Genomic DNA, 27,578 nt, shown 5'->3' on the forward strand with positions numbered 1-27,578 from the left:
TGACACTGGGGCTCCTTTGCGGGAATCCGCTAGGGTGGGAGCACGTCTGAAACTTTTCAGTCAGGTCTGGGGTCAATCTGTCCTGGACCCATGGGTCTTGAAAATAGTGTCCCATGGATACAAACTGGAGTTTCAAGACGTCCCCCCATGCCGTTTTTTCAATTCGACTTTGCCAACTTATCTTCCGGACAGAGTTGTAACAGCTGCAATTCAAAAATTATGTCAGGATCAAGTCATTGTCCTGGTTCCCGTGTCACAACAGGGAGAAGGGTTTTATTCAAGCCTCTTCGTAGTTCCGAAGCCGGACGGCTCGGTCAGATCAATTTTGAACCTGAAATCGCTGAATCTTTACCTGAAAAGATTCAAGTTCAAGATGGAATCTCTGAGAGCAGTGATTTCCAGTCTGGAGGAAGGGGACTTCATGGTGTCAGTAGACATAACAGATGCTTACTTACATGTTCCCATTTATCCTCCTCATCAAGCTTATCTGAGATTTGTGGCACAGGATTGCCATTACCAGTTCCAGACGTTGCCGTTCGGACTCTCCATGGCACCGAGGGTGTTCACCAAGGTGATGGTAGAGATGATGGTCCTCCTTCGACAACAAGGAGTCAATATAATTCCTTACCTGGACGATCTCCTGATAAAAGCGAGATCCAAGGAACGGTTGGTGCAGAACATTGCACTCTCCCTGTCAGTACTCCAACGACACGGTTGGATCATGAATTTTCCAAAGTCACAATTGGAACCGACGACAAGATTGTCCTTCCTGGGGATGATACTGGACACAGAAGTACAGAGGGTATTTCTTCCAGTGGAAAAGGCTCTGGAAATCCAGAGACTGGTCAAGCACATTTTGAAACCAACAAGAGTGTTGATCCATCAATGCATTCGGCTGTTGGGAAAGATGGTAGTTTGGCCGATTCCATGCCAGAGCGTTCCAATGGGACCTGTTGGACAAGTGGTCCGGATCCCACCTGCACATGCACCAGAAAATAATCCTATCCTCAAAAGCCAGTATTTCGCTCCTGTGGTGGCTAAACAGTTCTCACCTATTAGAGGGACGCAGGTTCGGGATTCAGGACTGGGTCCTAGTAACCACGGATGCAAGTCTCCGAGGCTGGGGAGCAGTCACACAGGGAAAAAAAACTTCCAAGGAAGGTGGTCAAGTCAGGAAATCTGTCTTCACATAAACGTGCTGGAATTGAGAGCCATTTACAACGGCCTTCTACATGCGGTACATCGTCTTCAAGATCATCCCGTGCAGATCCAGTCGGACAATGTAACAGCAGTCGCGTACATAAACCATCAGGGCGGAACGAAACACAGAGCAGCAATGGCAGAGGTGACAAAGATCCTCCTCTGGGCAGAAAGACATGCAAGAGCTCTGTCGGCAATTTTCATTCCGGGAGTGGACAACTGGGAAGCAGACTTCCTCAGCAGACACGATCTCCATCCAGGAGAGTGGGGCCTCCACCAAGAAGTCTTCGCAGAGGTGACAAGTCTTTGGGGAGTACCTCAAGTAGACATGATGGCATCTCGTCTCAACAAGAAGCTTCAGAGATATTGTTCCAGGTTAACAGACCCTCAAGCAATAGCAGTGGATGCACTGGTGACCCAGTGGGCGTTTCGGTCGGTATATGTCTTCCCTCCATTTCCACTGATACCAAAAGTTCTCAAAATCAAACAGAGAACAAGGGTTCGAGCGATCCTCATTGCCCCAGACTGGCCAAGGAGGGCTTGGTATCCAGATCTTCAGGAGTTGCTCATGGAAGATCCTCGGCCTCTTCCTCCTTGCGAGGACCTGCTACAGCAGGTGCCGTGCGTATATCAGGACTTACCGCGGCTACGATTGACGGCATGGCTGTTGAGCGCCGGATCCTAGCCTGAAAGGGTATTCCAAAAGAAGTAATTCCCACACTTATTCAGGCCAGGAAAGGAGTAACGTCTAAGCATTACCACCGTATTTGTAGAAAATATGTGTCTTGGTGTGAATCCTAGACGGCTCCAACGGAAGAGTTTCAGTTAGGACGTTTTCTCCATTTTTTACAGGCTGGTGTGGATGCGGGTCTACGATTGGGTTCAATCAAGGTCCAGATTTCAGCCTTATCAATTTTCTTTCAAAGACAATTGGCCTCCCTTCCAGAAGTTCAGACGTTCGTGAAAGGAGTGCTGCACATCCAACCTCCATCTGTGCCCCCGGTGGCACCATGGGACCTTAATGTGGTGTTGCAGTTCCTGCAATCAGATTGGTTTGAACCACTGAAGGAGATAGAATTGAAGTTTCTCACTTGGAAAGTGGTCATGTTATTGGCCTTGGCATCCGCAAGGCGGGTGTCTGAGTTGGGGGCCTTGTCCCACAAGAGCACTTACCTGATCTTCCATGAAGATAGAGCAGAGTTGAGAATTCGCCAACAATTTCTTCCAACGGTGGTTTCGTCTTTCCATATGAACCAACCTATTGTGGTGCCAGTCGCTACTGACACCTTCACTGCGTCAAAGTCTCTTGATGTAGTTAGAGCTTTAAAAATTTATGTTGAAAGAACAGCTCGGGTACGGAAAACAGAGGCTCTGTTTATCCTGTATGCTCCCAACAAGATTGGGTGTCCTGCTTCTAAGCAGACCATTGCGCGCTTGATCAGGGGGACGATTCAGCACGCTCATTCCACGGCAGGATTACCGATACCGAAGTCGGTACATGCCCATTCTACTAGAAAGGTGGGCGCATCCTGGGCGGCTGCCCGGGGGTCTCGGCATTACAACTTTGCCGAGCAGCTACCTGGTCAGGGGCAAAAACGTTTGCAAACTTTTACAAGTTTGACACCTTGGCCGATGAGGACCTCAAGTTTGGTCAATCGGTGCTGCAGGGTCATCCGCACTCTCCCGCCCGTACTGGAGCTTTGGTATAACCCCATGGTACTAAAGTGGACCCCAGCATCCTCTAGGACGTATGAGAAAACAGGATTTTAATACCCACCGGTAAATCTTTTTCTCCTAGTCTGTAGAGGATGGTGGGCGCCCGACCCAGTGCATACTTTTCCTGCAGTTATTACATTTGTAGTTACACCGATGTTGTGTTACGGTTGTTTTCAGCATGTTGCTGCAATTGTTCATGCCCGTTGGCATGTGTTATGTTGAATGCCATGTGTGCGGCATGGTTGAAGTGTGAGCTGGTATGAATCTCACCATTAAAATAATAAGTAAATCCTTTCCTCGAAATGTCCGTCTCCCTGGACACAGTTCCTGTAACTGAGGTCTGGAGGAGGGGCATAGAGGGAGGAGCCAGTTCCCACCCCTGAAAAGTCTTAAAGTGCCCATGGCTCCTGCGGAACCATCTATACCCCGTGGTACTAAAGTGGACCCCAGCATCCTCTACGGACTAGGAGAAAATAAGAATTTACTTACCGATAATTCTATTTCTCGTAGTCCGTAGTGGATGCTGGGGACTCCGTAAGGACCATGGGGAATAGCGGCTCCGCAGGAGACTGGGCACATCTAAAGAAAGCTTTAGGACTATCTGGTGTGCACTGGCTCCTCCCCCTATGACCCTCCTCCAAGCCTCAGTTAGGATACTGTGCCCGGACGAGCGTACACAATAAGGAAGGATCTTGAATCCCGGGTAAGACTCATACCAGCCACACCAATCACACCGTACAACTTGTGATCTGAACCCAGTTAACAGCATGATAACAGAGGAGCCTCTAGAAAAGATGGCTCACTACAGCAATAACCCGATTTTTTGGTAACAATAACTATGTACCAGTATTGCAGACAATCCGCACTTGGGATGGGCGCCCAGCATCCACTACGGACTACGAGAAATAGAATTATCGGTAAGTAAATTCTTATTTTCTCTAACGTCCTAAGTGGATGCTGGGGACTCCGTAAGGACCATGGGGATTATACCAAAGCTCCCAAACGGGCGGGAGAGTGCGGATGACTCTGCAGCACCAAATGAGAGAACTCCAGGTCCTCCTCAGCCAGGGTATCAATTTTGTAGAATTTTACAAACGTATTTGCTCCTGACCAAGTAGCTGCTCGGCAAAGTTGTAAAGCCGAGACCCCTCGGGCAGCCGCCCAAGATGAGCCCACCTTCCTTGTGGAGTGGGCATTTACAGATTTTTGGCTGTGGCAGGCCTGCCACAGAATGTGCAAGCTGAATTGTACTACAAATCCAACGAGCAATAGTCTGCTTAGAAGCAGGAGCACCCAGCTTGTTGGGTGCATACAGGATAAACAGCGAGTCAGTTTTCCTGACTCCAGCCATCCTGGAAACATATATTTTCAGGGCCCTGACAACGTCTAGCAACTTGGAGTCCTCCAAGTCCCTAGTAGCCGCAGGCACCACAATAGGTTGGTTCAGGTGAAACGCTGAAAACACCTTAGTGAGAAACTGAGGACGAGTCCTCAATTCCGCCCTGTCCGAATGGAAAATCAGATAAGGGCTTTTACAGGATAAAGCCGCCAATTCTGACACTCGCCTGGCCCAGGCCAGGGCCAACAGCATGACCACTTTCCATGTGAGATATTTTAACTCCACAGATTTAAGTGGTTCAAACCAATGTGACTTTTGGAACCCAAAAACTACATTGAGATCCCAAAGTGCCACTGGAGGCACAAAAGGAGGCTGTATATGCAGTACCCCTTTTACAAACGTCTGAACTTCAGGGACTGAAGCTAGTTCTTTTTGGAAGAAAATTGACAGGGCCGAAATTTGAACCTTAATGGACCCCAATTTCAGGCCCATAGACACTCCTGTTTGCAGGAAATGTAGGAATCGTCCCAGTTGAATTTCCTCCGTCGGGCCTTACTGGCCTCGCACCACGCAACATATTTTCGCCAAATGCGGTGATAATGTTTTGCGGTTACATCCTTCCTGGCTTTGATCAGGATAGGGATGACTTCATCCGGAATGCCTTTTTTCCTTCAGGATCCGGCGTTCAACCGTCATGCCGTCAAACGCAGCCGCGGTAAGTCTTGGAACAGACAGGGTCCTTGCTGGAGCAGGTCCCTTCTTAGAGGTAGAGGCCACGGATCCTCCGTGAGCATCTCTTGAAGTTCCGGTTACCAAGTCCTTCTTGGCCAATCCGGAGCTACGAATATAGTGCTTACTCCTCTCCATCTTATCAATCTCAGTACCTTGGGTATGAGAGGCAGAGGAGGGAACACATACACTGACTGGTACACCCACGGTGTTACCAGAGCGTCTACAGCTATTGCCTGAGGGTCCCTTGACCTGGCGCAATACCTGTCGAGTTTTTTCCAACGGTTTATAATCATGTGGAAGACTTCTGGGTGAAGTCCCCACTCTCCCGGGTGGAGGTCGTGCTGAGGAAGTCTGCTTCCCAGTTGTCCACTCCCGGAATGAATACTGCTGACAGTGCTATCACATGATTTTCCGCCCAGCGAAGAATCCTTGCAGCTTCTGCCATTGCCCTCCTGCTTCTTGTGCCACCCTGTCTGTTTTCGTGGGTGACTGCCGTGATGTTGTCTGACTGGATCAACACCGGCTGACCTTGAAGCAGAGGTCTTGCTAAGCTTAGAGCATTGTAAATGGCCCTTAGCTTCAGGATATTTATGTGAAGTGATGTCTCCAGGCTTGACCATAAGCCCTGGATATTCCTTCCCTGTGTGACTGCTCCCCAGCCTCGCAGGCTGGCATCCGTGGTCACCAGGACCCAGTCCTGAATGCCGAATCTGCAGCCCTCTAGAAGATGAGCACTCTGCAACCACCACAGGAGGGACACCCTTGTCCTTGGTGACAGGGTTATCCGCTGATGCATCTGAAGATGCGACCCGGACCATTTGTCCAGCAGGTCCCACTGGAAAGTTCTTGCGTGGAATCTGCCGAATGGGATTGCTTCGTAGGAAGCCACCATTTTACCCAGAACCCTTGTGCATTGATGCACTGAGACTTGGCTCGGTTTTAGGAGGTTCCTGACTAGCTCGGATAACTCCCTGGCTTTCTCCTCCGGGAGAAACACCTTTTTCTGGACTGTGTCCAGGATCATCCCTAGGAACAGAAGACAAGTCGTTGGAACCAGCTGCGATTTTGGAATATTGAGAATCCAATCGTGCTGCCGCAACACTACCTGAGATAGTGCTACACCGACCTCCAACTGTTCCCTGGATCTTACCCTTATCAGGGAATCGTCCAAGTAAGGGATAACTAAAATTCCCTTCCTTCGAAGGAATATCATCATTTCGGCCATTACCTTGGTAAAGACCCGGGGTGCCGTGGACCATCCATACGGCAGCGTCTGAACTGATAGTGACAGTTCTGTACCATAAACCTGAGGTACCCTTGATGAGAAGGGTACATTTTGACATGAAGGTAAGCATCCTTGATGTCCCGAGACATCATGTAGTCCCCTTCTTCCAGGTTCGCAATCACTGCTCTGAGTGACTCAATCTTGAATTTGAACCTCTGTATGTAAGTGTTCAAAGATTTTAGATTTAGAATCGGTCTAACCGAGCCGTCCGGCTTCGGTACCACAACAGTGTGGAATAATACCCCGTTCCCTGTTGCAGGAGGGGTACCTTGATTATCACCTGCTGGGAATACAGCTTGTGAATGGCTTCCAAAACTGTCTCCCTGTCAGAAGGAGACATCGGTAAAGCCGACTTTGGGAAACGGCGAGGGGGAGACGTCTCGAATTCTAATTTGTACCCCTGAGATATCACCTGAAGGATCCAGGGGTCTACTTGCGAGTGAGCCCACTGCGCGCTGAAATTAATTGAAACGGGCCCCCCACCGTGCCTGATTTTGCTTGTAAAGCCCCAGCGTCATACTGAGGGCTTGGCAGAGGCGGGAGAGGGTTTCTGTTCCTGGGAACTGGCTGATTTCTGCAGCCTTTTTCCTCTCCCTCTGTCACGGGGCAGAAATGAGGAACCTTTTGCCCGCTTGTCCACGAAAAGACTGCGCCTGATAATACGGCGTCTTCTCATGTTGAGAGGCGACCTGGGGTACAAACGTGGATTTCCCAGCTGTTGCCGTGGCCACCAGGTCTGAAAGACCGACCCCAAATAACTCCTCCCTTTAATAAGGCAATACTTCCAAATGCCGTTTGGAATACGCATCACCTGACCACTGACGTGTCCATAACCTTCTACTGGTAGAAATGGACAATGCACTTAGACTTGATGCCAGTCGGCAAATATTCCGCTGTGCATCACGCATATATAGAAATGCATCTTTTAAATGCTCTATAGGCAAAAATATACTGTCCCTATCTAGGGTATCAATATTTTTAGTCAGGGAATCCGACCACGCCAACCCAGCACTGCACATCCAGGCTGAGGCGATTGCTGGTCGCAGTATAACACCAGTATGTGTGTAAATACATTTTAGGATACCCTCCTGCTTTCTATCAGCAGGATCCTTAAGGGCGGCCATCTCAGGAGAGGGTAGAGCCCTTACAAGCGTGTGAGCGCTTTATCCACCCTAGGGGGTGTTTCCCAACGCACCCTAACCTCTGGCGGGAAAGGATATAATGCCAATAACATTTTAGAAATTATCAGTTGTTATCGGGGGAAAACCACGCATCATCACACACCTCATTTAATTTCTCAGATTCAGGAAAACTACAGGTAGTTTTTCCTCACCGAACATAATACCCCTTTTTGGTGGTACTCGTATTATCAGAAATGTGTAAAACATTTTTCATTGCCTCAATCATGTAACGTGTGGCCCTACTGGAAGTCATATTTGTCTCTTCACCGTCGACACTGGAGTCAGTATCCGTGTCGGCGTCTATATCTGCCATCTGAGGTAACGGGCGCTTTAGAGCCCCTGACGGCCTATGAGACGTCTGGACAGGCCCAAGCTGAGTAGCCGGCTGTCTCATGTCAACCACTGTCTTTTATACAGAGCTGACACTGTCACGTAATTCCTTCCAACAGTTCATCCACTCAGGTGTCGACCCCCTAGGGGGTGACATCACTATTACAGGCAATCTGCTCCGTCTCCACATCATTTTTCTCCTCATACATGTCGACACAAACGTACCGACATATAGCACACACACAGGGAATGCTCTGATAGAGGACAGGACCCCACTAGCCCTTTGGGGAGACAGAGGGAGAGTTTGCCAGCACACACCAGAGCGCTATATATATACAGGGATAACCTTATATAAGTGTTTTTCCCCTTATAGCTGCTGTATCTTTAATACTGCGCGTAATTAGTGCCCCCCCTCTCTTTTTTAACCCTTTCTGTAGTGTAGTGACTGCAGGGGAGAGACAGGGAGCTTCCCTCCAACGGAGCTGTGAGGGAAAATGGCGCCAGTGTGCTGAGGAGATAGGCTCCGCCCCCTTATCGGCGGCCTTATCTCCCGTTTTTCTATGTATTCTGGCAGGGGTTAAATGCATCCATATAGCCCAGGAGCTATATGTGATGCATTTTTTTTGCCATCCAAGGTGTTTTTTATTGCGTCTCAGGGCGCCCCCCCCCCAGCGCCCTGCACCCTCAGTGACCGGAGTGTGAAGTGTGCTGAGAGCAATGGCGCACAGCTGCAGTGCTGTGCGCTACCTTGTTGAAGACAGGACGTCTTCTGCCGCCGATTTTCCGGACCTCTTCTGCCTTCTGGCTCTGTAAGGGGGCCGGCGGCGCGGCTCTGGGACCCATCCAGGCTGGGCCTGTGATCGTCCCTCTGGAGCTAATGTCCAGTAGCCTAAGAAGCCCAATCCACTCTGCACGCAGGTGAGTTCGCTTCTTCTCCCCTTAGTCCCTCGATGCAGTGAGCCTGTTGCCAGCAGGTCTCACTGAAAATAAAAAACCTAAACTAAAATTTTCACTAAGAAGCTCAGGAGAGCCCCTAGTGTGCACCCTTCTCGTTCGGGCACAAAGATCTAACTGAGGCTTGGAGGAGGGTCATAGGGGGAGGAGCCAGTGCACACCAGATAGTCCTAAAGCTTTCTTTAGATGTGCCCAGTCTCCTGCGGAGCCGCTATTCCCCATGGTCCTTACGGAGTCCCCAGCATCCACTTAGGACGTTAGAGAAAAGGATTTACCGGTAGGTATTAAAATCCTGTTTTTACACATTACGGCAGACAGCGTCCCCTTTTTACACATAACGGCAGACAGCGTCCCCTTTTTACACAGTACGGCAGACAGCATACCCTTTTTACACAGTACGGCAGACAGTGTCCCTTTTTACACAGTACGGCAGACAGCGTCCCCCTTTTTACACAGTACGGCAGACAGCGTCCACGCAATACAACCAGCATAGGCAACTTGGAGCACTCATAGGTGCTTAAAAGCAGGGCCGAAACTAGGATTCTCGTCACCCGTGGCAAAGCAGGAATTTGGCGCTTCTGTCACATGGCCTCCCAGCAGCATATCCTAATCCGTGCCCCCCTGTGTGTCCACATACGTTGCACTAAATCATTGCACTACATGCCCCATACGCGGCACTGCATCACTATACACTGTATTACACCACAAAACATGCCCCTATATAGTTTACTGCACTACACTAAATACCCTATATGCTTACTCCACCTTCCCCCCCCTCCTCCCCCCTCCTCCCCAACTGCAGCTGTGAGGAAAGCAATTAGGATCCAGTGGAGTTCAGCAGCTTGGGCCCAAAAATATAGTGTATTAGATGGGGAGGCACAGGGGTTTCAGAGCAGCAACCACATCACAAAGGTGGCTGCCTCAAAATGGTGCCTCAATTCTCACGCTACAAGGCAGTCCAGTAACACAAACACTAACAGCGAAAACTGGGGGCAGCCACTGGGGCTGGAGACTCACCACCAAAGCACAGTACAGCAGGAGGATGCAGAGAGGACTGCGGGCTGCCTCATGGAAACCGGAGCGATGGATCCATGTCCAACCCCGATCAGGCAGCAAAGCAGGCCGTGCACACATCGGGAGATAGAGCCGCAGGAGGATCTGGACAGAAGCCCCGGCATTAGGAGGGCTTCATACAGCAGCAGTTGAGAGGAAAGTCCGCGGAAGGCAGCAGGAGGGAACTCTTCCTTCTCATTCATTCTCTTCACTGCGCTTCCCGCTGTCCCTCCACAGCTGCCTCCTATACCCGTAAGTCCCGCTGCAGTCAGATGAGGGGAGGCGGAGCACATGAAGGGCAGACTCGGACATGCTACCTGCACCTGTGATCTATGTCTCCGTCATCAACTGCTGCAGTGGTAGGTCTGTGCCAATCAGGGTGGATGCGAATTGCGTGCCCCTCAACACCGGTGCCCGGGTCACATGCCCCCTTAGCCCCCCCCCCCCCCAAGTTACGGCCATGTAAAAGTCATACGTATTTAAGTCACATCTCCATTTGTGTGTGATACTAGGTATAGGTATTTACACATGTGAACGTGTAGACGGAATTGTGGACTACTCAGAAGTGAGCCATGTGCGGATTTCAGATGATCTTCACTGTTTAAATTGCCGGTACAAATGCGTGCTGAAAGTGATGTTGACTATTGTCCCAAGCAGCGGCTTCTGCTACCTCAGAGGAGGAGGGGGGCTACCGCTGGCCACACTGCCAGGTTCGCTCTCCCTCCCCCCTGCCACAGGTCCCTGATCCCTTGTCCCCACCGCTGGAAGGGACCTGGCATCTATATAATTTAGTTTACAGACGCTGGGTACCAGGGGTGAGTTGAATACAGACCAAGAACTGCACTTTTTTCTAAACAAGCAAAATAGCCCCAGATGCGGCCAAATTGTGTGTGACTATGGATAAGACCCTGATTGATTGATTGATTGATTGATTAATTAAATCATCTGTGCTCAATTTATGCTATGTCTTTTATTTGGCATTTAACTATAAAATCAGGTTTGAGTAGCTCTGTTTTTATAACACCATTTCCGGACACTCCTGGAGACCATTTTGAAATGTATCCAAGCTATATGTGATATCATTCCCAATTTCTCTAACGTCCTAGTGGATGCTGGGAACTCCGTAAGGACCATGGGGAATAGCGGGCTCCGAAGGAGGCTGGGCACTCTAGAAAGATCTTAGACTACCTGGTGTGCACTGGCTCCTCCCACTATGACCCTCCTCCAAGCCTCAGTTAGATTTCGTGCCCGGCCGAGGTTGGATGCACACTAGGGGCTCTCCTGAGCTCTTAGAAAGTTATAGTCTTAGAATTTTTTTTTTTTCAGTGAGACCTGCTGGCAACAGGCTCACTGCAGCGAGGGACTAAGGGGAGAAGAAGCGAACTCGCCTGCTTGCAGCCGGATTGGGCTTCTTAGGCTACTGGACACCATTAGCTCCAGAGGGATCGACCGCAGGCCCAGCCTTGATGTTCGGTCCCGGAGCCGCGCCGCCGTCCCCCTTACAGAGCCAGAAGCAGGAAGATGGTCCGGAAAATCGGCGGCATGAAGACATCCTGTCTTCACCAAGGTAGCGCACAGCACTGCAGCTGTGCGCCATTGCTCCTCATACACACTTCACACTCCGGTCACTGAGGGTGCAGAGCGCTGGGGGGGAGCGCTCTGAGGCAGCAATAAAAACACCTTGGCTGGCTAAAATACCTCAATATATAGCCCCTGGGGCTATATATGAGGTAAATACCCCTGCCAGAATCCCAAAATAAGCGGGAGAATAGGCCGCGAAAAAGGGGCGGAGCCTATCTCCTCAGCACACTGGCGCCATTTTTCCCTCACAGCTCGGCTGGAAGGAAGCTCCCTGGCTCTTCCCTGCATTTCTACAATACAGTAAGAGGGAAAAAGAGAGGGGGGGCACTAAATTGGCACTGTATACAGTATAAGCAGCTATTAGGGACATAACTCAGTTAGTCCCTGTATATATATAGCGCTCTGGTGTGTGCTGGCATACTCTTACTCTGTCCCCCCAAAGGGCTTTTGTGGGTCCTGTCCTCTATTTGAGCATTCCCTGTGTGTGTGGAGTGTGTCGGTACGGCTGTGTCGACATGTTTGAGGAGGATAATGATGTGGAGGGGGAGCAGATGCCTTTAGCAGAGATGTCACCCCCTGCGGGGCAGACACCGGAGTGGATGGTATTATGGCAAGAAATGAGTGCACGTATAGACTCCTTACATAAAAAATTTGACGACATGCCGCCTGTGGGACAGCCGAGTCTTCAGCTCGTGCCGGTCCAAGGGTCTCAAAAGTCATCAGGGGCTCTAAAACGCCCGTTATCTCAGGTGGCACAAGTAGATGTCGACACGGATACTGACGCCAGTGTCGACGACGATGAGTCAAATTTAATGCCCGTTAAGGCCATTCGCTGCATGATTGAGGCAATGAAAGAGGTGTTAAATATTTCTGATTTACATCCAGGTACCACAAAAAAGGGTATTATGTTTGGGGAGAAAAAACTACCTGTAGTTTTTCCCCCGTCAGATGAATTAAATGAAGTGTGTGAAGAAGCGTGGGCTTCCCCTGATAAGAAATTGGTGATTCCTAAGAAATTACTAATGGCGTTCCCTTTCCCGCCAGAGGATAGGTTACGTTGGGAAACACCCCCGAGGGTGGATAAAGCGCTCACACGTTTGTCAAAAAAGGTGGCACTACCGTCCCAGGATACGGCCGCCCTTAAGGAACCTGCTGATAGAAGGCAGGAGGCGATCCTGAAGTCTGTATATACACACTCAGGCATTATACTCAGACCAGCAATTGCGTCAGCTTGGATGTGCAGTGCTGCCGCTGCATGGTCAGATAACCTGTCAGAAAATATTGACACACTAGACAGAGACACGATCCTGTTAACAATTGACCATATCAAAGACTCAGTCTTATACATGAGAGATGCACAGAGGGAAATCTGCCGGCTGGCATCTAAAGTAAGTGCACTATCTATCTCTGCTAGGAGATGCTTATGGACTCGCCAGTGGACTGGAGATGCAGATTCCAAAAGGCACATGGAAGTTTTGCCTTATAAAGGGGAGGAATTATTTGGGGATGGTCTCTCCGACCTAGTTTCCACAGCAACGTCTGGGAAGTCAGCATTTTTACCCCATGTCCCCTCACAGCCTAAGAAGGCGCCATTTTATCAGGTTCAGTCCTTTCGATCCCAGAAAAATAAGCGGGGAAAAGGAGGGTCTTTTCTGTCTAGAGGCAGAGGCAGGGGAAAAAGGCTGCAGCAAACAGCAGGTTCCCAGGAACAAAAGTCCTCCCCCGCTTCCTCTTCCAAGTCCGCCGCATGACGGTGGGGCTTCACAAGCGGAGCCAGGTACGGTGGGGGCCCGCCTCAGGAATTTCAGCGATCAGTGGGTTCGCTCACAGGTAGATCCCTGGATCCTTCAAATAGTATCTCAGGGATACAGGCTGGAATTCGAGGCGATTCCACCCCGCCGTTTCCTAAAATCCGCCTTGCCGATTGCTCCCTCAGACAGGGAGGCAGTGCTAGCGGCAATTCACAAGCTGTATTCCCAGCAGGTGATAATCAAGGTACCCCTACTTCAACAAGGCCGGGGTTACTATTCCACACTATTTGTGGTACCGAAACCGGACGGTTCGGTGAGACCCATTCTAAATTTGAAGTCCTTGAACACATACATAAAAAAATTCAAGTTCAAGATGGAATCGCTCAGGGCGGTTATTGCAAGCCTGGACGAGGGGGATTACATGGTATCCCTGGACATCAAGGATGCTTACCTGCATGTCCCCATTTACAATTCTCACCAGGAGTACCTCAGATTTGTGGTACAGGATTGCCATTACCAATTCCAGACGCTGCCGTTTGGACTCTCCACGGCACCGAGGGTATTTACCAAGGTTATGGCGGAAATGATGATACTCCTTCGAAAAAAGGGAGTTTTAATTATCCCATACTTGGACGATCTCCTAATAAAGGCACGATCCAAGGAACAGTTGTTAGTGGGAGTAGCACTATCTCAGGAAGTGCTGAGCCAGCACGGTTGGATTCTGAATATCCCAAAGTCACAGCTGGTCCCCACGACACGTCTAATGTTCCTGGGAATGATTCTGGACACGGCCCAGAAAAAAGTGTTTCTCCCGGAGGAGAAAGCCAGGGAGTTGTCTTCTCTAGTCAGAGACCTCCTAAAACCAAAACAGGTATCGGTGCATCACTGCACGCGGGTCCTGGGAAAGATGGTAGCTTCTTACGAAGCAATTCCATTCGGCAGGTTCCATGCCAGAATCTTTCAGTGGAACCTGTTGGACAAGTGGTCCGGATCGCATCTTCAGATGCATCGTTTAATAACCCTGTCTCCACGAACCAGGGTGTCTCTTCTGTGGTGGCTGAACAGTGCTCATCTTCTGGAGGGCCGCAGATTCGGCATACAGGACTGGGTCCTGGTGACCACGGATGCCAGCCTACGGGGCTGGGGGGCAGTCACAAAGGGAAGAAATTTCCAGGGACTATGGTCAAGTCAGGAGACTGCCCTTCACATAAATATTCTGGAACTAAGGGCCATTTACAATGCCCTAAGTCAAGCAAAATCCCTGCTTCTACACCAGCCGGTGCTGATCCAGTCAGACAACATCACGGCAGTCGCCCATGTGAATCGACAAGGCGGCACAAGAAGCAGGACAGCGATGGCAGAAGCCACAAAAATTCTCCGATGGGCGGAAAATCATGTACTAGCACTGTCAGCAGTGTTCATCCCGGGAGTGGACAACTGGGAAGCAGACTTTCTCAGCAGGCACGACCTCCACCCGGGAGAGTGGGGACTTCATCCAGAAGTCTTCAAAATGATTGTAAATCAATGGGGTCGTCCACAGGTGGACATGATGGCGTCCCGCATAAACAAAAAACTAGAGAAGTATTGCGCCAGGTCAAGAGACCCTCAGGCGATAGCGGTGGACGCCCTAGTGACACCGTGGGTGTACCGGTCAGTATATGTGTTCCCTCCTCTACCTCTCATACCAAAGGTACTGAGAATAATAAGAAAGCGAGGAGTAAACACAATTCTCGTGGTTCCGGATTGGCCAAGAAGAGCGTGGTACCCGGAACTTCAAGAGATGATCTCAGAGGACCCTTGGTCCCTGCCGCTCAGACAGGACCTGCTACAGCAGGGCCCCTGCCTGTTCCAAGACTTACCGCGGCTGCGTTTGACGGCATGGCGGTTGAACGCCGGATCCTGAAGGAAAAGGGCATTCCGGAGGAAGTCATTCCTACGCTTATTAAAGCCAGGAAAGATGTTACGGAAAAACATTATCACCGCATATGGCGGAAATATGTTGCATGGTGCGAGGCCAAAAAGGCCCCAACAGAGGAATTTCAACTGGGTCGATTTCTACATTTCCTGCAAGCAGGAGTGAATATGGGCCTAAAACTAGGCTCCATTAAAGTACAGATCTCGGCTCTGTCGATTTTCTTTCAAAAGGAACTAGCTTCAGTACCTGAAGTTCAGACATTTGTGAAAGGAGTGCTGCATATTCAGCCCCCATTTGTGCCTCCTGTGGCACCGTGGGATCTCAACGTGATGTTGAATTTCTTGAAATCACATTGGTTTGAGCCACTAAAAACCGTGGATCTGAAATATCTCACGTGGAAAGTGGTCATGTTATTGGCCTTGGCATCAGCCAGGCGAGTGTCAGAATTGGCGGCTTTATCATGTAAAAGCCCTTATCTGATTTTTCATATGGATAGGGCAGAATTGAGGACTCGTCCCCAGTTTCTCCCTAAGGTGGTGTCAGCGTTTCACCTGAACCAGCCTATTGTGGTGCCTGCGGCTACTAAGGATTTGGAGGACTCCAAGTTGCTAGACGTTGTCAGGGCCCTGCAAATATATGTTTCCAGGACGGCTGGAGTCAGAAAATCTGACTCGCTGTTTATCCTATATGCACCCAACAAGCTGGGTGCTCCTGCTTCTAAGCAGACTATTGCTCGTTGGATTTGTGGTACAATTCAGCTTGCACATACTGTGGCAGGCCTGCCACAGCCTAAATCTGTCAATGCCCATTCCACAAGGAAGGTGGGCTCATCTTGGGCGGCTGCCCGAGGGGTCTCGGCTTTACAACTTTGCCGAGCAGCTACTTGGTCAGGGGCAAACACGTTTGCAAAATTCTATAAATTTGATACCCTGGCTGAGGAGGACCTGGAGTTCTCTCATTCGGTGCTGCAGAGTCATCCGCACTCTCCCGCCCGTTTGGGAGCTTTGGTATAATCCCCATGGTCCTTACGGAGTTCCCAGCATCCACTAGGACGTTAGAGAAAATAAGAATTTACTCACCGGTAATTCTGTTTCTCGTAGTCCGTAGTGGATGCTGGGCGCCCATCCCAAGTGCGGTCTATCTGCAATACTTGTACATAGTTATTGTTAACTAAATCGGGTTATTGTTGAGCCGTCTGTTGAGAGGCTCTATCGTTTCATACTGTTAACTGGGTTTCATATCACGAGTTGTTCGGTGTGATTGGTGTGGCTGGTATGAGTCTTACCCGGGATTCAAAATCCTTCCTTATTGTGTACGCTCGTCCGGGCACAGTACCTAACTGAGGCTTGGAGGAGGGTCATAGTGGGAGGAGCCAGTGCACACCAGGTAGTCTAAGATCTTTCTAGAGTGCCCAGCCTCCTTCGGAGCCCGCTATTCCCCATGGTCCTTACGGAGTTCCCAGCATCCACTACGGACTACGAGAAACAGAATTACCGGTGAGTAAATTCTTATTTGTTCTCATTTTGAAATGTATCCAAGCTATATGTGATATCATTCCCAATTGTTCTGAAATGTGTGTGTGTGTGTGTGTGTGTGTGTGTGTGTGTGTGTGTGTGTGTGTGTGTGTGTGTGTCCGCCTCTATCAGTGCATGTTACCTGAACAGTACTAATACAGCTTGAGGGAACGTCTGGAAGTTGTTATTTCGATTTATTTGTGTTCCATCAACCGAGGCAATTTTACCAAAGATCTGAAAAAAGCAAAACAACATGATATATAATGTAAAGTATAACATATGTTAACAAACAATAAGATTGGGAACAACTTTCGTATTTAAGCAGCTCATTCAGTGGTGCAAATAGTGGTCTATTCATGAAGCAGTGAAAAGAGAGGAGAAACAGACCAGTGAAGACATTGCCCATGGCAACCAATCAGCATCTCCCTTAAGGGGCCTACACATTGGGCAATATCTTGAAAGATATGAACGATATTGTTCAGAAATGGACGATAAATTGTTCATATCTTCAGTGTGGATGCATAAATGATGAACGATGCGCGTGCATGCAATCGTTCATCACTGAACGATCATCGTTGATACACACCAGTCAATTTGGATGATATAGATGTATGTACTCTCATATCATCCAAATTGACCATCGATATCATCCAATGTGTAGTAAAAATTGTTCATTGATAATATCGTTGGTTGATAATATCGATGGTCAAAAACATCGCCCAGTGTGTAGGCCCCTTTACATTTTATAGAATTTACTTGTTCAAGGCTTCCTTCAAAGCTGATTGGTTGCTATGGGCAACTTCTCCACTGGTCCTTTTCTCCTCTCTTTTCACTGCATCATGAATAGACCCCACAGTGAGGTTTCTGAGTACCCAGGAACCCCAACCAATAATTCATTCATTGATAGTCTGGAGCTCTATGTGTAAATACTTTAAGTGCAAAATTTGTATGTTTCTCATATATTTGAAATATTTCTCATACGTCCTAGAGGTTGCTGGGGTCACATCAAGAACCATGGGGTATAGACGGGATCTAAAGGAGACATGGGCACTTTAAGACTTTCAAAGGGGTGTGAACTGGCTCCTCCCTCTATGCCCCTCCTCCAGACTCCAGTTTAGAGTCTGTGCCCAGGCAGACTGGATGCACACTGAGGAGCTCTACTGAGTTTCTCGGAAAAGCCTTTATGTTAGGTTTTTTATTTTCAGCGAGCACTGCTGGCAACAGTCTCCCTGCATCGTGGGACTTAGGGAAGAGAAGTCAGACCTACTTCTAGTGAGTTTAAAGGCTCTGCTTCTTGGCTACAGGACACCATTAGCTCCTGAGGGTTTGGAACACTAGGTACGCCTATGGGTTCATTCCCAGAGCCCGCCGTCACCCCCCTTGCAGAGCCAGAAGTCAGAAGACAGGTGAGTAGAAGAAGATAGAAGACTTCAGTGATGGCTTCTGAGGTACCGCACAGCGATCGCGCTGCGCGCCATGCTCCCACACACAGCGGCACTACAGGGTGCAGGGCGGGGGGGGGGGGTGCCCTGGGCAGCATAAAAATCCTCATTTGAGACTGGCAAAGTGCGATTGGAGTGCCTAGGCACTAAATCCTTACCCCCCCCCCCCCCCCCCAGTATAATTAGTTTGAAAAATAGCGGGGCTGAAGCGCGCCATGAAGGGGGCGGGGCTTAGCCCTCACAGCTCTCATCAGCGCCATTTTCTCTTCACAGAGCTGCAGAGACGCTGGTCCTTCCTCACCATTGCTGTACAAGTAACAGGGTGCAAAATGGGGGGGGGGGGGGTTTGCACAGTTAATTTGGTGCTAAAATAAGTTATTATAAAAGCGCTGCAGTGTCTGAGGCATTATATTAAAGTTTCAGAACCGGGATAATCGCTGGGTTGTGAGATGGCAAACTCCCTCTGTGTTTCTCTGACAGGCTTTACTGTGGGTCTGTCCCCTATTTGCCCAGTGTGTTTGTGGGTGTCGGTACACGTGTGTCGGCATGTCTGAGGCGGAGTGCTCTTCCCAGGAGGAGACTGTGTTAGAGGCAGAAACGGCTGTGGGAGGGACCCTGTCGGCACCGCCGACTCCTGATTGGGTAAATGTGTTGAATGCTTTGAATGCTAATGTGGCTCTCATTAATAAGAGATTAGATAAATCTGAGTCTCAGCACAAGGCATGGAAGAAATCTGTGGAGGATGTGTTATCACAGGTCCAGACCCCCTCGGGGTCACATAAACGTTCGTTTGCTCAGTTGGCAGACACAGATACCGACACAAACACTGACTCCAGTGTCGACTATAGTGATACCAGATTAGACCCAAAATTGGCAAAGAGCATTCAGTACATGATTGTGGCAATAAAGCCCGAGTTGCATATCACTGAGGACCCTGCTGTTCCTGATACTAGGGTCTGTATGTATAAGGGAAAGAAACCTGAGGTAACGTTTACTCCCTCTCATGAACTGAATACCCTTTTTGAAAAAATGTGGGAAAATCCTGACAAAAAGTTTCTGATTCCCAAAAGGATTCAAATGGCGTATCCCTTCCCCTCTGGGGATAGGGAAAAGTGGGAGTCCCCTCCCATTGTGGACATGGCTCTTTCACGTTTGTCTAAAAAGGAGGCATTACCGTCTCCTGACACGGCAGCCCTTAAGGATCCTGCGGATCGTAGACAGGAAAATACGTTAAAATCCATTTACGTCACCACAGGTACACTACTCAGACCAACTATTGCATCTGCGTGGGTGAGTAGTGCTATCGAAAAGTGGGCAGATAACTTGTCATCTGATATAGATACCCTAGATAGGGATAGCATCCTTTAAACGCTGGGTTATATCAGGGACGCTGCAGCCTACCTAAAGGAAGCGGCGAGAGATATTGGCCTCTTGGGATCAAGGGCCAATGCCATGGCAGTGGGGGTAATTCTGAGATGATCGCAGCAGCAAGTTTGTTAGCAATTGGGCAAAACCATGTGCACTGCAGGGGGGGCAGATATAACATTTGCAGAGAGAGTTTGATTTGGGTGGGTTATTTTGTTTCTGTGCAGGGTAAATACTGGCTGCTTTATTTTTACACTGCAATTCAGATTTCAGTTTGAAATATACACCCCACCCAAATCTAACTCTCTCTGCACATGTTATATCTGCCCCTCCTGCAGTGCACATGGTTTTGCCCAACTTCTAACAAAATTGGTGCTGCGATCAACTTGGAATCAGGCCCAGTCTCAGCTAGGAGAGCATTGTGGATTCATCAATGGAATGCTGATGCTGACTCTAAGAAAGCTATGGAGTCTCTACCGTATAAAGGTGGTGTATTGTTTGGTGAAGGTCTCGCTGATTTGGTATCTACGGCTACCGCGGGTAAGTTGTTATTTTTGCCTTATGTCCCTCCACAACAAAAGAAGGCTCACCACTTGCAGATACAGTCCTTTCGGCCAGATAAATACAGAAAAGGCCGAGGTTATTCCTTCCTTGCTAATAGAGGAAGAGGAAAAGGTAAAAGATCTCCGGGCGTGGCAGGTTCCCAGGAGCAGAAGTCCTCCCCTGCTTCTACCAAATCCACCGCATGACGCTGGGGCTCCTCTCCGGGAGTCCGCACCGGTGGGGGCACGTCTCAAGCTCTTCAGTCAATTCTGGGCTCGTTCGGCCCTAGACCCATGGATTTTAGTAATAGTGTCCCAGGGGTACAAACTGGACTTTCAAGACGTTCCCCCTCGACGTTTTTTCAAATCAGCCTTACCAGCTTCACTTCCGAACATGGAGGTAGTATGCGATGCAATACAAAAGTTGTGTCTGAATCAAGTCATTGTCAGGTTTCCCCCGTCACAACAGGGAGAAGCCTTTTATTCAAGCCTGTTTGTGGTCCCGAAACCGGACGGCTCGGGCAGACCAATTCTGAACCTAAAGTCCCTCAATCTTTACCTAAGAAATTCAAATTCAAGATGGATTCTCTCCGAGCAGTGATCTCCAGTCTGGAGGAAGGGGATTTCATGGTGTCGGTCGACATAAAGGATGCCTACTTATATGTCCCCATATATCCTCCGCATCAGGCTTACCTGAGGTTTGCTATTCAGGATTGTCATTACCAATTTCAGACGTTGCCGTTTGGTCTGTCCACGGCTCCGAGGATTTTCACCAAGGTAATGGTGGAAATGATGGTTCTCCTTCGCAAGCAAGGAGTCACAATTATTCCTTACCTGGACGATCTCCTGATAAAGGTGAGATCCAAAGACAGGCTGGAACAGGACATTGCGCTCTCCCTGACAGTTCTGCAACAACATGGTTGGCTCCTAAACTTGCCGAAGTCACAGTTGAATCCGACGAAGCGGCTGTTGTTTTTTGGAATGATTCTGGACACGGAATTACAGAGAGTTTTTCTTCCAGAAGAGAAGGCTCTGGAAATTCAGAGTTTGGTCAAACAAATTCTGAAACCAGCGAGAGTATCAATTCATCAATGCACTCAATTGCTGGCAAAGATGGTGGCGGCCTACGAGGCCATTCAGTTTGGCAGATTCCATGCCAGAGTGTTTCAGTGGGACCTATTGGACAAGTGGTCCGGATCCCATCTGCACATGCACCGGAAAATAATCCTGTCCTCAAAGACCAGAATCTCACTCCTGTGTTGGCTGCACAACTCTCACCTCCTAGAGGGACGCAGGTTCAGGATCCAGGACTGGATCCTAGTAACCACGGATGCGAGTCTCCAAGGCTGGGGAGCAGTCACGCAGGGGGAAACCTTCCAGGGAAAATGGTCAAGCCAGGAAGTTTGTCTACACATAAACGTCCTGGAGTTAAGGGCCATTTACAACGGCCTTCTTCAAGCGGAACGTCTTCTTCGCAACCTGCCCGTCCTAATACAGTCGGACAATATAACAGCAGTAGTGCACATAAACCGCCAGGGCGGAACAAAGAGCAGGGCGGCAATGGCAGAGACCGCAAAAGTTCTCCGCTTGGAGGAAAGACATACAAGCGCTCTGTCAGCGATCTTCATTCCAGGAGTGGACAACTGGGAAGCAGACTTTCTCAGCAGACACGATCTACATCCAGGAGAGTGGGGTCTTCATCAAGAGGTCTTTGCAGAAGTGACAAGTCTTTGGCAAATTCCTCAAATAGACATGATGGCATCTCGCCTCAACAAGAAACTTCAGAGATATTGTTCTAGGTCGAGGGATCCTCAAGCAATAGCAGTGGACGCGCTGGTGACACCATGGGTGTTCCAGTCGGTGTACGTGTTCCCTCCGCTACCACTCATTCCAAAGGTGCTAAAGATCATAAGAAGAACAAAGGTTCAGGCGATCCTCATGGTTCCGAACTGGCCAAGGAGGGCTTGGTTTCCAGATCTTCAGGAATTACTCATAAGAGATCCCTGGCCTCTTCCTCTACGAGAGGATCTGTTACAGCCGTGCATGTATCACGACTTACCGCGGCTACGTTTGACGGCTTGGCGGTTGAACGCCAGATCCTAGCCCGAAAGGGTATTCCCAGTGAAGTTATTCCCACTCTTATTTAGGCCAGGAAAGGAGTAATGTCTACACATTACCACCGTATTTGGAGAAAATACGTGTCTTGGTGTGAATCCAAGAAGGCTCCTACGGAAGATTTTCAGTTAGGACGTGTTCTCCATTTTCTACAAGCCGGTGTGGATGCAGGCCTAAAGTTGGGCTCAATTAAAGTTCAAATTTCAGCTTTATCGTTTTTCCCCAAAAAACAATTGGCCTCCCTTCCAGAAGTTCAGTCCTTCGTGAAAGGCGTGTTGCACATCCAACCTCCCATTGTGCCCCCTGTGGCACCATGGGATCTTAACGTGGTGTTGCAATTCCTTCAATCTCATTGGTTTGAACCTTTACAGAAGGTAGAGTTGAAATTCCTTAGTTGGAAAGTGGTCATGCTGTTGGCCTTGGCATCCGCAAGGCGGGTGTCTGAATTGGCGGCCTTGTCTCACAAGAGCCCTTATTTGATCTTCCATGAAGATAGAGCAGAGTTGAGGACTCGTCAGCAGGTTCTGCCAAAAGTGGTTTCGTCATTCCACTTGAACCAACCTATTGTGGTGCCAGTGGCTACTGACGCCTTGCTGGAATCGAAGTTTCTCGATGTAGTAAGAGCTTTGAAAATTTATGTTGCCAGATCGGCTCAGTTTAGGAAAACAGAGGCTCTGTTTGTCCTGTATGCTCACAATAAAATTGGGGCTCCTGCTTCCAAGCAGACTATTGCGCGCTGGATCTGTCATACGATTCAGCAGGCTCATTCTACGGCTGGATTGCCGTTACCGAAATCGGTGAAGGCCATTCTACCAGAAAGGTGGGCTCTTCCTGGGCGGCTGCCCGGGGGGTCTCGGCATTACAACTTTGCCGAGCGGCTTCTTGGTCGGGTTCAAACACCTTTGCGAAGTTCTACAAGTTTAATACCCTGGCTAGTGAGGACCTCATGTTTGGTCAATCGGTGCTGCAGAGTCATCCGCACTCTCCCGCCCGTTCTAGAGCTTTGGTATAACCCCATGGTTCTTGATGTGACCCCAACATCCTCTAGGACGTATGAGAAAATAGGATTTTAATACCTACCGATAAATCCTTTTCTCTTAGTCCGTAGAGGATGCTGGGCACCCGTCCCAGTGCATACTGTATCTGCAGTTGTTAGTTGTGGTTACACACATGTTGTGTTACGTTTATTGTCAGCCTGTTGCTGATAATGTTCATGTCGTTGACTTGCGTTGTGTTAAATGCCATGTTGTACGGCGTGCTTGAGGTGTGAGCTGGTATGTATCTCACCTTAGTTTAACAATAAATCCTTTTCTTCTAAATGTCCGTCTCCCTGGGCACAGTTCCTATAACTGGAGTCTGGAGGAGGGGCATAGAGGGAGGAGCCAGTTCACACCCCTTTGAAAGTCTTAAAGTGCCCATGTCTCCTGTGGATCCCGTCTATACCCCATGGTTCTTGATGTGACCCCAGCATCCTCTACGGACTAAGAGAAAAGGATTTACCGGTAGGTATTAAAATCCTATTTTTCCTACAAAAGCAATGCACAAAACGATTGGATTCTATAAACAGTTAAAATAAATTCTAATTCTGTAAATTTAAAACTTGGCCTTTTATATGGCGTATACCGGATTCTTGCAACTAACCACAATAAATTGAAACTGAAATCACAATTTTTCCAGATAAACAGTAAAAGTATACAAACAGATACATTCTTCCAAACTACATTGGAAATTAATATCAGAATATGTGAAAATTCAAACGATATACATAAGAGATCTCAATACTAGAGGATTGATTATGCATAATAGAGAGGTTACCTCAAGGAGGCGTATTGCTAGTGATAAAATATTTTATCAATACTAGAATCAGATTGTCACGCTTTGTTTTGTCTGTAAACCTGGAGTCTGGATCTGGTCAGTATTGGGTTCAGGAATGTTGAATGAGAAGCTGGCAGATCTGATGTAGTATGCATGTAATGAGAAATCGGCAGGGGAGAATAGACTTGTTTGTGACACAGAGCAAACGTAAAAATTCCATCTAGCACTAAAAGTATTACTAACTTCTGGTTGTTCTGCAGGGGGGGATGTCCAAAGAGGTTTATGATTTTCTACATCCCATTCATCCTATAACTCCCACCTACAGATGAGTCTCTAGTCTCTATATGCCATGCAGCGTGATATGCCTGGCACGAGTGAGCCACCATGTCCCATGCAACTCTGCTAGCATTAGGCATCTTTTTTTTTTTTAGAAAAAATTATCTTAGGGGTCTATTTACTAAGCCTTGGATGGAGATAAAGTCATTGGAGATAACGCTGGATCGCCTCCTAACTGATATGCCACAGGCTGTGTTTGAAAAATGACAGGAGCTGATTAGCTGGTACTTTATCTCCCGTGACTTTATCTCCATCCAAGGTTAAGTAAATACATCCCATAGTGACAACATATGTGACTTCGGTGCACAGAGAGACTGTGATTAATCTGTTATGTGACAATTCTACTGTATGTCTGTGTGCGACTGAGCATGTGTATGAAAACATAATGGAGCTTGGTATGGAAAAAAGCCTTGGCCACTGCATTGTAGCACTTCATGTACAGACTCAGAGATTCAGTTGCTCACAGATATAAAAGTGTTGCATGCCAAATTAATCAGCACAGTCTCCTGGTGCGTCGTAGTCACATTGTGACTGAGGGGTACATTTACTAAGCAGCGATAAGAGCGGAGAAGTGAGCCAGTGGAGAAGTTGCCCATGGCAACCAATCAGCACTGATGTAACATCTATAATTTGATTACTATAAAATGATACAGAGTTGCTGATTGGTTGATGGGGAAAGTTCTTCACTGGCTCACTTCTCCGCTCTTATCACTGCTTAGTAAATGTTCCCCTAAGACACTGTTTCAGCAATAGAGACGCACAAAAGATGCACAACTTTAGCAGATTCTCATGGGACCTGGCGCGCAGCAATGATGTATGAGGACACATATGTATTATCACTTCCCCAAGATTCCATTACTGATCCTTCTGGATGTCGCATTACAGTATATCTGGTATAGGTGCTCTCTTTCTACGACTCCCATCTCCAAGCTCAGGCTGTTTCCTTTTGGTCACACATTTGAGATACCACCCATTTTTTGCAATTGGTACAAGTTGTAGTTTGGCAACCCAGATATATTTACTCATGACCTGTGAAGTCACTTTATTATACACCAGTATACTGCACAAATTAGGTTTGCATGTGGTGAGCCACTATTTTCATACAGATTATGTAACCCAGAGAAGACAGAATGAGTTTATTCTTATTTTCATTTCCATTAGTTATTACTTAGAGACTGGATATGTACCAAGATTGCTAACTTCTATATGGGCCACTTTGAGGAGAGGCTTATCTGGGGTGGCGAGTTTGCTGCAAGCCTGGTCCTCTATGGAATTTTTCATATGGAAAGGATATGAGAAGTTAGCCAAGTTTGTTAACTACCTCAACACTAACCCTTTTGTGTTATTCTTCATGAGCACAATTAGTAATTCCTGCATCAATTTAACATGTCAAAAGACCGCATCAGCTGCTCTTATCGTTGATAATTCTTGAAAGCTTTACTACAAACTTGTTCACTGATTGTAATACAAATTTATATTCTATTATTATGTGGAATTTATATCTGGTTACGGTTATCATTCAGGGTACTGGGGGAAACAAATGCCTTTTTTTCTTGCTTAGAAATACCCCTCCCTTTCGAGCACCTGAATGATATCACTAAGCTAATTGAGCATCTACCAATATATATATATATATATATTTATATATATATATATATATATAGTTATCAGAGGCGTGACACCTTGACAAAGGGGCTACGGGCCCCCGAAACGTTGGAACACTGATGTGATTTGTTTACTACAAAATACACTTTTATTATTGGTACAAGACCTGGAGTGACGCCATTTCTTTCTCTGACTACTACAAATCTACTACGGAGGGCACCCAGGCTATTTTATAAGGGAGGACCGGTAGTGCCAGGCATTGCAATTTGTATATATATATATATATATATATATACACACACACACACACATATATATATATATATATATATATATTGTTGTGGCAGTCCAGTCCGGATATCACTCCGGGTGTTTGCAGGACAGGGCCAGGGCACAACAGTTCGGGTATCCCAGGCTAAGTTGACCTGGGTTTAGGACTGGACCAAGAGGAAGCCCCAGGGAGGTGTTAGGACACAGCAGGTTGTCATTCGGCCTTAGCACGGCCGGTTTTCGGTCCCTGGGGTTTGGATGGGAGAGAGAGAGAGTGGGCAGGCTACCATCCATGCAGATCCAGTCCAGGTTTTGGAGCAAGAGCTCCCAGCAATCAGGCACACCTGTGCCATACTTTTATAAAGCTTGTTAGGGCAAGGGCTCAGGGCTCCTGATGCCAACAAGTGGCCACGCGATAGAGGGCGGGCCAGTGGGTTAGAGACAGGGAGCCTGAGATTTGTGTATATGCTGTTTGTAGACAGGTGCCTGGTTAAGGTAACCGGTAAAATTGCTGTGATAAAGACCTGTTTACTGTGCTGTGGAAGTGAACAGACTGCTTTTCCCTACAACTGCGTCAGCGTCTTCTCTGGTGGAAGGTTGCTTGTTACAAACTGGCGCCCAAACAGGGACCCCCTGCTGGATGCACCAAGCGCAGCGGGAATTCAGCGGCTGCAGGAGCCACCGGAGCCGTGACAATCTCCACAGACTCTGCAAACTTCCTCTGGTCAGGTTAATAAACAGCCAGGGTGTGTGTCAATTGTTTGAAAAAAAAAAAAAAAGCTTTTTTTTTTTTTTTTTTTTTTGGTGAATTGTGATTTGGTGGTATATGTTAAGGGACGCGAGGTTCATATATCGTGCATCCGTCCCGTCTACCATGGAGGAGTTGTTAAGGGCCATAACTAATGTGGCTGCAGGGCAACAATCCCAGATGCAGCTTCTCCAAACACAAGTACAGGCTCAGCAGGAAACCTTGCACCTGATTCGTGATGAAGTGGGTATCCTGCAACAGCATCACCAGGAGCCTAGGCCATTGCAAAAGATGTGTCCCTCAGACGATGTAGAAGCCTACCTGGGGACCTTTGACGTGCGGCCGCATGCCTGGGATGGTCAGAGGATAGCTGGGTGAATAAGCTGGCCCCATATTTGACGGGGGATTCCCTGAAAACGTACCATGACCTCCCGGCAGACCAGGCATCCACCTATTTACAGCTTAAAGCTGCCATACTGGGTCGCATCGGCGTAACCAAGGCCTGCAAAGCCCAGTGGTTCCAGGACTCATGTTGGACCGCAATGGAGTATTCTCGAAACCAGCTGGCTGAACTTCTAAAAATGGCGAGGTCTTGGCTTCAGCCGGAGAGGAATACAGCCGCTGAAGTGGTGGAGACCGTAGCCATAGACCACTGTGTGCGGGTCTTAGACAGAGGCATGCAGAGGTGGGTTCTCCAGGCTGACCCTAAAAATATGGAGGACCAAGCCGCCGCAATGGAGAGATATGCTGCACTGGAGAAAATGGCTAAGCCCTTAGACCGAGAGACTC

General features: G+C 48.3%; 1 protein-coding gene across 2 annotated transcripts in view; it reads right to left on the reverse strand.

The window, feature by feature from the left end:
- Positions 1-27,578, reverse strand: part of CACNA1S (calcium voltage-gated channel subunit alpha1 S) — a 515,698-nt gene that overhangs the window by 80,377 nt on the left and 407,743 nt on the right. For both annotated transcript variants that reach the window (XM_063954963.1, XM_063954964.1), the window contains one exon: positions 16,694-16,785. In XM_063954963.1, coding sequence (XP_063811033.1) covers positions 16,694-16,785 — 92 coding nt within the window. The remainder of the gene's footprint in view (positions 1-16,693; positions 16,786-27,578) is intronic.

The sequence above is a fragment of the Pseudophryne corroboree genome, chromosome 2 (assembly GCF_028390025.1).
Source record: "Pseudophryne corroboree isolate aPseCor3 chromosome 2, aPseCor3.hap2, whole genome shotgun sequence".
Lineage (NCBI taxonomy): Eukaryota > Metazoa > Chordata > Amphibia > Anura > Myobatrachidae > Pseudophryne > Pseudophryne corroboree.